Raw genomic sequence first — 12,575 nt, 5'->3', positions numbered from 1 at the left:
GTGATTAAATCCTGTGAGGTCCTTCAACTTATATTGGTTCATATGTTAGCTGACCCCAAGAAGCATGGAGAAGGTGACGTCTACCTGTAGCTGTGATCTGGTGTGATGGATGGCTACCAGTAAGCAGTGCCTGTCTGGTTACCCGAAATCTTTCCACTGCCTGATCTCCGAGAACAGCGTATTACGACTCTGAGGAGATGAATTTTGGCCCCAAAGGATCAAGGCATCTCTCCTGAAAGGCTGTGAGGAAAGACACGTGATCTCCTCTTAGCAAACCTAGTTCCATGCCATGGGGGCAGCCAGCTGCTGGGTGCTGAGCAGTTGTGCTGGCTGCACGCAGTAGAATCATAGAATGTGTTGGGCTGGAAGGGACCTTGAAAGGTCATCTAGTCCAACCTCCTTGCCCTGAGCAGGGACATCTTTAACTAGACCAGGTTGTGCAGAGCCCCATCAAGCCTGTCCTTGAATGCCTCCAGGGGTGGAGTCTCCACCACGTCTCTGGACAACAGTAGCTGGGCAGAGGTTGCAGGAGCAGTGCTGTGTTGCTGGGGGACTGCTGTTGCTGTGATTTCTGCACTGACTTCATGCACTGTTTAGCTCCAAGTTGTGCTTCTGGCACAATTGTGCTGCAGGAACAAATCCCTGAAAGCCTTCCCAGGGGCTACAGGGGTTTGTAAACATGTCTGATCACCTTGGAGTTAGCACCAGCAATACAAGTAATAAATCTACCTTTTTGCATAGATGACTGCTTTTTTTCTCTTTTTTTTTTACACTTTGTTGTTGAAGAAATGTTTCATTTTCTTAAAGCTGAGAAGTTGTGGGTTTATACAGGTTATTAGGAAGCCTCAGTAGTTGGAAGTGCTGTGAAGTGCGTCATGTATCCTGCATGTGGTAAGAGGATTAGGGATGTTGTATGTGTGATACATAGAAGTAATTTATTGAACTTTCCAGTTGCTTTTCTATTTTGAGTTCAGATATTCAGACAGCCAGTGGCACTGGTCACTTCTAAGGGCAGACAGAACAAGGATAGAAAAAGGCAGTCTTAACAACAGGGGCAGGAGTAAAAACAAAAAGAAAACAGGAAGTGCACAAAGTGATACTGTGTGTGTGTGAAGGAGCCTTGGCCCTACCAAGAATTGCCAATACTTGACCTCCACTTGCATCTTAAGTGTCCTGAGAAAATATTTAGACTTTCATCTGCCCCTAAATCTAATGCACCAGCAAATAACATGTGGCTTGTAACTGCTTGTCCCAAGGTTTTTGAGGGTGTTAGGGAGGAACATGGAGAATATAAAGTGAGGAAATTAGAACTTTAAAAGCATCTGTATAAATGCAGATGCGTTATGAATTCCTCTGATAGAGATAATGCAGCCTTCAAATGAAGATGCCTGTGACTGAAGTGTTGATGAATTTTATTATTAAGGTGTATAATGTGATGAGAGCTCCATTGCCTCCTATTCTTGGGACATCACAGCAGAGAAACCTTGTCTTACTGGGCAGTTTGTGAGTGTCACCTAGAAATGCATGTGCAGGCTTTCCTAGAGAGAGCAATAAAATCCAAGGGAAGCTGGTAACAACACAAAACAAGCAGGTTTGGGAAAAGAGCCTGAATATCACCCCCATAGAGCTCCTGCCACCAACCTCCTTGGGCAAATTCTGGGGTTTGAGCTCTTCTAGCTGGGCTGCAGCCAGAACACCCTGCTCATGACCCACACCCAAGTGGGTGCAGCAGTAGGTACTTAGTTCTGTTCATGAAAGCAGCACTGAACGCTTTGGAGACTGTGTGCTTACACTAACAACTACTCGCTGTCTTCTCCAGGAAGAGGCTGTAGCTGCTGGGAAGCAATTGCAGAGACCAGTACTGTAGCTACCTTAGCTTACGTGGGATGGAGATGAATCATTAGGATGTTCTGTACTGAAATCAATGTTCTTGTATGAAGAGGTTGTCTCTGCTTTACTGATTTCTCTGGATTTCCAGTTGATATATTATTTTTATTTTTTTTTTAAGTAATCAATTTTTGAACAGAGCAGAAAACCATTTCCTCATGAGACTTGCTCAAAACCAAGAGTTTCATTTTCCAGTGGCGTATGTGCGTGTTGCATGTAAATGCAGCAGTTGATGTGAAGGCTTTCAGCATCTCATTAGTTGGGTCACTTGCTTATTGACTTTTTTTTTTACAAAAGATAAATTAAGTGTCCTGATGATTTGCCTCAAAAACATACTAGGCTATTTTCCCTTTTTCAAACACAAAAATCTCTCCCTTTTGATGCAGGGTCCTGACATCAAATACTGACAATGCTTATACAATTAGATTTTTATTTTAAATTGCTAGAAAGTAGCAAGTTGCATGCGGGTAAGAATGTTTTTTAACAGTGTCCACAAGAACAGACCAGGAACCTGGGAGAGAAAGATACGATGATGGATTGCATCTGCAAGAACTGCTTGTGCAGGGCAGGGTCCCCCCATGGGACCATCCTGAAGCAGCCTTCTGGGATTTGGGTTTGAGGGTCACCCTGATGGCAATGGAAGTTGTGCTGACATAAAACTATCTATGCTGCTTTGTAGAGTGATTTCATAAATGTGCACAGCTGTGCTTGCAGCCAGATGTCTTAACTGCTCCGTGATCTACCAAAAGATATATTACGGATGATGTGTGAAGTCGGCATGTTGCTGGTTATCACTAACCTGCTAGATATGCTCAGAGTCAGCTGGACTGCCAGGAACAGCCAGTCTGCTCTGACGGCTAAGTAGGGTAAAATGTTAATAGAAAATTGCACTGGCAAAAGAAAGTGCAAAGGAATGTTGCTGTGGGAGCTGCTGCAGCAGGAAGTTCTGAAGTTCTTCCCTTTTTCCATGCTGAACTGGCAGCGAGCCCCCAGCAGCGTGGGGCAGGAGGAATGGCCAGGGCACAGTGGACTTTGGAAAGCCACCATCACACTGAGTGGGAAGGCTGGCTTTTGTTGATTGGGAACAGGTATGTTGCTTGTTGCTCACCCGTGCCACGCTGATGTGCTTAGACTTGACTCTCAAGGGTTTTGCTGTGATGCTGAAGGAAGTTAGATGAGAATCTGGATCCAGTATACAGCAGGGAAACAAGCTGAATTGCAAGATATTCCTTAGTTTACTAAATGCTTTGCTAAATGTTACCATTTAGTTTAAATATTACTGTCTGTTTTACTAAATAAGTTCTTTATTTAACTTGTCATGATTCAGTGCTGCCTGGTGTGGAGGCCAGAGTCACCACGGAGCAGTTGGTTTTCAGTCCTTTTTCATTTGTCCTTGGTTTGCTTTTAGACCCAGCTCCTAATTCTCTCTGTGGATAGAAATCAGACTGCAACATGTGGATCACTTTATTGCTGACACTGTGAGGAAAACAATCCTTTTTAATGCTTGAGAGGGAAGAGAAAGTGTCCTTTCATGGAAGCTGTTTGGAACAATTTTTGTGACTACGGCTATTATGTGCAGACGTGGTGGCATTGTCAAAGGCTTACTTATAGAGGTTGGAAAAGTGCAGGCAAATCACACTTTGCTAAATAGCTTGGAATAAACTTAACTGCAACCAAATTCAGAGCATGACTGTGTTCTACTGAGTGTCCAGGCAAGTGTGCAAAGTAAGTTTCTGGGGGAAGGTGACCTAGTAAAAACTTAACTAGAAACATGGGCTGCTGAGAGAGCCCTTACAGTCTAAGAAGAGAACCATTTCTGGAAAGAAATGTGTAAGAAAACCAATGTAGTGTCTATTTTGAAGTTGTGGGGGCTTTTATTGTGTCCTTGTAGGCTGGTTCTGAGCTCCAGGCAACTCCACAGTACGGATCGTGTTTTGATCATTTGTAAAAAAAATCTCGTGATAGGCAGTCCTAAAGGAAGGTAAGATTAATCTACCAAAATAGCAAACGCAAACACAGCTAGTATAAGTTAGGATGGTTCCTTGGGCTTGACAAAGTAGACTTGCCACTGAAGCTTTGATTGCTTTTTTTAACGAAGATTAACGAAATACAGGCAGCATAATATCCTATAGTAAAGACCTGGATACTTGATGCCCAGTTCCTACAGGAGAGCAGTATCTGAAATAAACTGAAATAAAACAAGGAAGAGAACTGATATATGCACTTACTTCAAGCTGTCTTGACAGGCTTGTCATAAAGCCATCAAACTGGCTGTGGTTTGAAAATGGTCTGATGTACATTTCTTCCAAGCCATTAAGAAATGGAGCTGATGTGAAAACTGATTTTCTGGCAAGCCAGACAAGCTCCAATGCTTCCAAAGCTTACGTGAGGGAACTTAGTGTGAAACTAAAATTCTAAAAAATCTTACTTGGGAAATATTAAAACATTGGTTTTTATTTTGTTGCTATTTTTTTCATCTCTTTTTATTGGTCTCTGCTCATTGAGAAAGATGAAAAATTGTTTGAACTGTCTGTCATATTTCATCAATTGACACTTTCTATGGTTTTCCATCATGATTTTTTTGATGAATATGGATTTTCTGACAAAATTTCTGTCAGCATTTTTTGATATTCTCTTACGTAAGACCCAAAAATCATGTTGTGTACTTTTTGAAAGGTAATTTCTCAGGAATATAAAAGTCTCTCATTGCCTGAACTTAGGAAAAAGGAATTAGTTGGTTTTCCAACCCTAGTCTTTGAAAGCAGTCCTGTGTCAGAAGAGAAAATACTTCCTAATTGCCAAAAATAACAGGTTCAGAAGAGATTTTTCTTAGGTATATATCTGTATGTAATACACCTAAATGTGCCATCCTTATGCATGACTATAAATTGTTAGATTTTTGCTCAAAGAGGACAAAAAAATTATTTCTACATTTTTAAACTGATGCTTCTACCACCTCTGTACCTGATTCAGGAGTATTGGGGTCTGCCCAGTTGTTAATGAAGTTAAATTAATTTCAAAGTCAGCCCTGGATTAGCTCTATTCAAGTTTTGTTTCCAAACCATACAATTTGGATTGGCGTGCGCACGATAATACCTGAGGTTGTCAGTGTAAGGGGATATTTTATCATGAACTTTGGTTATACTTTGAACGAGAACACTAAGTCTTTCACATAGCAGAGCAAAAGGAGAATTTTCTTCCACTGCATTTTCTTATGCATCTGATTTATCCTGTCCGAAATGACAATGCTTTTGACCTCCTTAAGAATTGTATGTTATGTTGTAAGCACCAATAGATTACAGTAGGTTTTCAAACTTTTCCATCCTTAATTCTGAGTCTGTGAACTCTTGAGCTACTAAATAAGCAGGTTGGTGATCAGAACAGGAAAAAATGGAAAAGGCTAAATGAACCTATTAAAAATGTGCTTAATTTACTTAGTCCTGCACATCAGCTCTATAAGAATGAAGCAGTTAATTCACTTGGATTTTTCCTAATGTGCTGCTCAGTAAGGAAGGCGAGAATGTGACCCATTGGGGAGAGAAGACCAGAGACTGTCAGAGGACATGCAGGGCTTGCCTGATCACACAGAAGTTTCATGTGAACTTTTTCTTAAATCTTTCTGGTGTTTCTGCAACGTATTTGCTGAGAAGCTGAGCGTGTAGCCTTCTCTCTTGCTAGGCATCGAACCTGGCGAGGCTGCCGCAGTTTGCCCTGAGCTGAGCTGAGCCAAAGTGAGCTCTGCAATGCGTGCAGTGGGAAGGCAAGGTGCCAGCCTCCCCTCCACAATCGTGTCTCCAGTGTGGAAACACAAATGACTTTCCTCACTTAGCTTCTTCATTTATTTTAAGTCTGTTCTTACAATTTAAATAGCTATGGCTGTGGGGGCGCAAAACAAAAAACAGAACGCACCTGGTCAAAATAGCAGTAATGACTTGCATGTTGATTGCTTTTGGTTGCACATACATGTTATTGCTGGTAGATAAGGTGACAAGGAAGGAGGGAGTTTGTGTGTGCACATTGTATCATAACAGAGGAAGTTTATGTTATTTTCCATGTTCTACAGAGTCACTTAAAGCAAGCCCAAAGTGCTCGTGCTGGTGCGAGTGCTGCCCAGACAGAGGTTTGGTTACCCCGTGGACCTCTGTCCCCATCCTGGGCATGCACAGAACACTGGGTCCAGCTGCCTGCTTTAGAGCTCCAAGAGTGCTTTTGTGCCCTGACTCCATAACTTGGAAGTACTGATTGTTTTTAAAGCAAAAACCCTTGTGTAAATAAATATTTTCTCCACCCACACTTTTTAGGGAAGGGGAGAGAGAAAAATCTGAATTTTACATACAGTCATAATTGCATTCATTCTGAGAACAGAAGTCTAGGCAAAGGCACTATTTTATTTGACTGAGTAATACTTTGAAAGGTAAATGGTGCATATATGGAATGCTGAACTTTTTCATATTGGTATTTTCTGGGTAAGTGCTATTTAAGTCAACATGAAAAACTTAAATAGTGAATTTGTACTTTTTAAAGTTCTTTATGCAGTTGACTCTATATATGGGTTATATTTGTGTACTTAGATAGAAAGTCATACTTAAATAATTTATTTTAGGCTAGTCATTAACTATGCAAAATACAACTCGTTAAAAATTCACTGCTCTTCCTACAGAAATTCAATGCCATTCTTGTTTTATTGCACATCAGTAAATTATGAATCAGATGTGCACACTTTTCCAATAAAGGCCATTTTTAAAGACAATGAGATTATACGGGGGCTTTCAGAATTATCTTTAGTCAACAATTAGGTTGATGTTTGAGTCAGAAAATGATTCAGCTCACTTTTTTAGAACTGTGCGGGTTCTGCATGGCCAATGGGTTACAAATCTTGTGTATTTATTTCAAGAAGGAGAGCAGATAGGAGATTCTGTGTGGCTGGAGAAAGACTACTGGGTAAGAAAGGATTGTCCTATCCAGTCTACCTGGCAGTTTTCCATAATCAATTTCCAAGGTAAACCTATGGAGCTACCGAAAGCTTAATTACATACAAAAGTACCTTTTTGTGCTTCAGACTGCTCTTGGAGTCCAGCACATACCTATTGTCCATATCCACCTGTCTCAAGACCAACATATTTCACTTAGTAAGATTTAATTCTTTATAATGCTTCTTGTTTGCTGAATGCAGGATTTATACGGTTACCTTGACTCCCAACTTCTGGTTCTGAAGACAAGAATTTAAAATCTACCTCTATCTGGAAAGTTGTCTGGGCACTGGAGTTGAGTCCAATAGCTGCTCAAGACTCCATGTGTAACTAGGAATACACTTTGTGCAGTGTGTTGCTATCAGAAAGCCCTTTCTATTGTGGAATATCAAAGCTTGATTAAGTTATGGGGAAGGAGGAAGTGATGTACTATAAGTCTTTATACAGAATCATTTGCAGAGCATTTTATGCCAGCTATAGCAGTCGAGCAGGTGCTAGCAGTATATAAATCTCCTGATCAAAAGAATAACAGTTAAGGTTTAATTATATCTATCGTAGCCCCATAGTTTTCACTTTGTAATGAAGACCTTTTATCATTTAAGCTGAATTTTTCTGCTCTGTCCTTACTAGAATATGGTTTGTGTGTGGCTCTTTGCTCTGGTCTTGCTAGAGGAATGTTCTTTCAACTGAACTGTTTCACTTCCAGATTTTCAATCTCACAAATTAAAAGTGGAAAGTAATCTTTTAAATATAATTCTTTCCCTCTGGGGAATAAAAAGATCCACTTTTGTTTGCTTTTTTTGCCATTCTTTGCAGTCTGAAGGTTCACAGTTTCAATGTTTTAGTGCTGTTTTTGCTGTCAAGCTATTAGAAGCTTGAGTGCACCAGAGTGCACCCAAACATTAAAGCTTAAGAGAAAATCCAGCCACAGTATTTATGTAGTTCCTCATAGTATTGTTTCATGCAAAAATTATGCAAGCTATAGTTGTTGCTGTAACTGAGATAGAGGCACACTGGAGAATGAGACCTGACCAACAGAATAGTGAATCTTTGCAAAGCTAGATTGTAGGATGGCAAATCTCATGCTCTGATTCAGCTGGGAGAGCTGATGCTGAGATCTAAGCAGCCATGTAGTGTGAGGAAGATTCACTTTTGTTAGGCAGAACTTCAAATGAGAATCATAGAATGGCCTAAGCTGGAAGGGACCTTAGAGATCATTCTAATCCAGCCTCTCTGCCGCCAGGGACGCCACCTCTCTACTAGATCAGGCAACACATGGGGAGAAACTATGTGTCTCCTGCTCCTGATCAGGAAGAGTGGTTTTCAGGTAGTCCCAAGGCCAAAGGCTGTTAAAATATTGATTTTCACTGCTTCTGTAGGAGAATAGAGGATGTCGCTGTCTCTGTAGCCCCTACCTGGTGACTAAAGCACTGCCATGGGGTGGGAGCATGAGAAATGCTACTTTTAAAGTGCAGCTTAATTAGCTTTTGGAAGGGATTAAAGGAGAGAGGGAGAGAGGGCTGTGAGGCCTGATGTCTGCATCCCTGATATTGCAGGCTCGATGTTCCTAATTCGATTTAATGTAATCTGGTGTCTGACTGGCTAACCTTGTTACACTGATAGAGTGCTGCCAACCCTTAGAGCTCTTTTTTTTCTCCCCCCCCCCCCCCCCCCTTTCTTATGGCATAGCTGAAACTGGCAGAGAAGGTGCAAGATCAGTGAAAAGGTAACGATGGGATGGGACTGCAAGGCTTATTACATTATGGGAGGAAGAGGACCAGCATATGTGTTGTAATGCTAAAAATACTCCCTGTGACATGGGACAGCAACACTAGCCACGTGATGTCTTTGAGTTGTTCTGGTAATGGGCTCACTTGGGGATGTCAAAGAGCAGGATAAGGGTCCAACGTGGTGGCAGACACAGAACTCCAGAGTGCACAGACGTGATCTGCGTGGCTCTGTGTGTGGAGCAGAAGCAGATTTGAAAATCAAAGGATTAATAGCAATGAACTGGGCAGGAATTGGAGGTGCAAAAGGAAAAGTGTGATCATGTTCTAGTGCCCAGGAGTCATGTCAGTGGGGATGGGGGCAGCACTCCTCTCTGGAGGGCTTGGACACCTTTCTTCTGAGCTATTCTGAGGAAGGCACTGCTTCCGGAAGAAGGCAAAAACAGCTGCTGAACATAAAAGGTGGAGATAGCGTAAGTGGAAAAATTAAATGCATGCTGCCTCACAGACCTGTGTGCTACAAATTAATGAGTGTGCAGAGCAGGGGAAAAAACTATTCAGCGTTGTATTTGTACCATATAGGAGGAAGGCAGAGAATATAGGGAGAAAGTTTCCTGATGAGATCTGTCAAGATGGTGGGTACACTTTCAAAGGAATTAGCTGACGTACTATCACTTCAGCCTTGTTTTCCTGCTTTTGGAAAGCTGATCCTGCTTTAAACTGCTGGTGTTGGACATGCCTTGTGGTAATCAGGAGTGAGCTTATCTTCCCTTTCTGCTTTTGTCCTAGGTCCAACACGAAAAATGCCACTGACTGCCAGTGCCATGGACTTTTTTCAGCTCTTTGTTCCTGACAATGTACTAAAGAATATGGTGGTCCAAACCAACATGTATGCCAAGAAGTACCAGGAGAGGTTCGGTAGTGACGATGCCTGGATTGACGTCACCTTGACGGAAATGAAGGCCTTCCTAGGCTACATGATATCAACCAGCATCCACCACTGTGAGTCTGTTCTTAGCATCTGGAGCAGCGGCTTCTACAGCAACAAGAGCATTGCACTTATCATGACACAGTCACGGTTTGAGAAGATCCTGAAGTACTTCCACATTGTGGCCTTCCGCTCGAGCCAGACAACGCATGGCCTCTACAAAATCCAGCCTTTTCTGGACTCTCTTCAGAATGGCTTTGACTCTGCTTTTAGACCTTCACAAGCCCAGGTAAGAGTTAACCTGTTGGCAGGGAACTTCCAACCTATGTGTCCAGCAGCATAGCTGACTCCCCAAGACTGGGCAAAGGGGAAAATAAGCAGGGGGGCAGATGCTTTTGCTCACTGTGCTTGTCAGCTGCCCTCAGCAGCACTGCCTCTGCCTTGTGTCAGTCCTGGTTTTTAATGGTGGGTGACACTCTTATGGAAAAACTTATTGATGTGTGGATTTGTAACCGGAGTGCCAGTGAACTGGAAATATTTCTAGACTGCCAGGAATAAAAGTAAACAGGACTCCAATGAATTTTCATTTCCAAATACAATTAGGGGTACAGCAGAATGCCATTCTCTAGGGAGACTGTGCTGTAGACTGGGCAGACTATGTAAGGAACTAAATACTTATGTTGGTGGTGGTTATCTGACTACAGCTACACAGTTGAACAGTTTTTTGGTTTTTTTCAGAGTGTGAAGAAATCTTTTCTTAATATTCATCATACACTCTTTAAACTTTGTTCCACATTTAAATTATCCCCTTTTGAAACTCTTGCTACTGGTCACATTCAGAAGTCTGGAAAGAAAAAGGAATAAGCATGAAATATGCTGCTGCTTGAAATAATTTCCCAATCAGCCATGTTTTCAGAATGTAAAGATTTCACCTAGATATTTGGAAAAAGTTTTGTGTCCATCATCCTCTTGTTCTTCCCATTTTCCCTTTGAAGCACCACATTTTTGCCCACTGCACAGAATTAATGAAGACATACATGTATCATATCCACTGAAATGTCCCTAAAATAGATTGGGAGTGATTGCAGTTTTTTTTCTATTTTATGGACAATAAAAATCATACCTGTATAATTCAGGACAACACAGCTGTCTAAAAGGCTGTTACGGTACAGAATGGAGGAGGGAGGAGTATTCTTACTAAGCCATGCCAGCAAGGTGCATTTCCGTCAAGACAAAATAGGCAGTGAGGCACATGATATTGTTGGGACCGAGCTCTCATTAAGATATGAAATCTAATCCTTATGGCTGCTGACTTCAATGGGCAGAAGATAAAGGCTTCAGAAATGTGATCACTGTGTCTAATGTAAATGCTTATCATGTTGTGCTGTGGGACATGCTGTGAGTGCAAATCCATTAAAGGATAAAATTTGATTTGCATATATATCCCTTCTCCCTTGCCCCCTCCTGAGCAAGGTTTGAGAACTGAATTGACAAAATTATAACATCCTATTTGCAGTGGCAAAACGTCTAAATGTCCACAAGCAAAATGCATGCTCATGCTGAGCTTGATAAGAAGATGCTACTTTAAAAAAATAAGAGGGGGGGGAGGGAAGTAGTGACAGCCCAATTCTCTTCCTCCTCCCTCCCCTTCTGCTCCCTCGTCACTGTTTACATCAGTGATTTCTACACAGCGTGTTTCAGTGATAATAAACAGAACAAAAAGCACTAATAGCTTCAAAAATAAGTCTGTGAGAAATAAAATCTCCTTGAATCTGTTGTTAAAAATGCCCTGGTGTAGCACCGGTAGCCTACTGGGGGATGTTCCAGGCCTTGTCCCACAAGGATCCTTGTGCCTAACGTCCTCCTGGGTGCCATCAGGCAGGGCTGCATACTACTTGTCTCAGGAGACGTGGACCCCATCTGTTCAAAGCAGTGGTAAAGACTTCTCCCTGGAAATTGTCTTGAGCACTGAGGAGCAGACTGCAGCAAACATAAAACCCAGAATGTCAGGGCCAGTGACGAATAATAGCAATAATTAAAAATAGTAACCCAGTTACGCCAAAACAAAGGGAAAAGACAAGGGGAGAGATGCATTCAGATGGGCTTTTGGATGTGCTGCCTCTGAAAACGTTCAGAGAAGAGGGGCCCAGGTTTCTGTCATCGGTGATACACAGAATCCCAAGCTCAAAATGGATTTGTTGCTTAAGGTCCATCTGTATCTTAGACGTCAGATTTACAGTATCTGGGTGTCTTGTGCCTGAGCTGCGGCCTGTGTTCAAGCTTTAGACTTGTAAGCACCATCAGGCAAAGGAATGACTTCAGCTCCTCGCTGTTGAACACAGCAAGGCTGTCTGGGCTTGCAGGTGGACTTGTTACTGCCTTTCTCACTCTGTCAGTGTGGGTTCACAGGACATGGGTTAGGAAAATGCCGTGTTTAACTCACCCCTGTGGACAGAGCAGAAAATCTGCATCCAGCCACCAGTGCAACATCTGTCTTCATAGTTATTTCTGCTATAGACTTGCTCTTTTCTTTTTGGAGACATAGAAGAGATTCTTCAAGTAGAATTTCTGTCAGAAAAGATTTAGGTGTTTTTTTTTAACTCATGCATAAATCCCTCCCCCTGCAATGTGCATGCAAAAATGACGCCATAGTTTCTATGAAAGGAAACAGAGGGAGAGAGAGGACTATGCCAATATACCAAAACAAAGAAAGCAATCTAGTGAATTATAATTATTTTGCTAAATATACTGAGCAAACAAAAGGATCTAATTACTCTCCATCTTATTAATGTATTGAAAGTCCAGAACATTATAATTGTGTATCAGCAGCGCTAGCTTCAATTTCTGAAGTAAAAAAAAAAAAAGGTGTTCTGACCTAGATTGGATAGGAATGACTAGAATATTCTCTGCATCCTATCCCTCCCCACCATCTTCTACATAAATAACTGCTACCTCTACCTGAGCAACAAGAGGTGGAGTTTTGGGTCTGTTCCTGAAAACAGTGTCATCTCTATGTTGCTTAGCTTTGTAGCTCTGCTACTGTTTACCAGTTGAAGCCTAAAG

At 41.7% G+C, this 12,575-nt stretch overlaps 1 protein-coding gene across 1 annotated transcript in view; it reads left to right on the top strand.

Moving 5' to 3' along the window:
• Window positions 1-9,378: 9,378 nt before the first annotated feature.
• Window positions 9,379-12,575, top strand: part of PGBD5 (piggyBac transposable element derived 5) — a 34,816-nt gene continuing 31,619 nt past the window's right edge. The window contains exon 1 of the mRNA XM_009870411.1: window positions 9,379-9,801. Within this exon, the coding sequence (XP_009868713.1) occupies window positions 9,388-9,801 (414 nt within the window). The 5' untranslated portion in view covers window positions 9,379-9,387. The remainder of the gene's footprint in view (window positions 9,802-12,575) is intronic.

The sequence above is a fragment of the Apaloderma vittatum genome, unplaced genomic scaffold (assembly GCF_000703405.1).
Source record: "Apaloderma vittatum isolate BGI_N311 unplaced genomic scaffold, ASM70340v1 scaffold11525, whole genome shotgun sequence".
Lineage (NCBI taxonomy): Eukaryota > Metazoa > Chordata > Aves > Trogoniformes > Trogonidae > Apaloderma > Apaloderma vittatum.
This window is presented reverse-complemented; position numbering and strand designations above follow the sequence as displayed.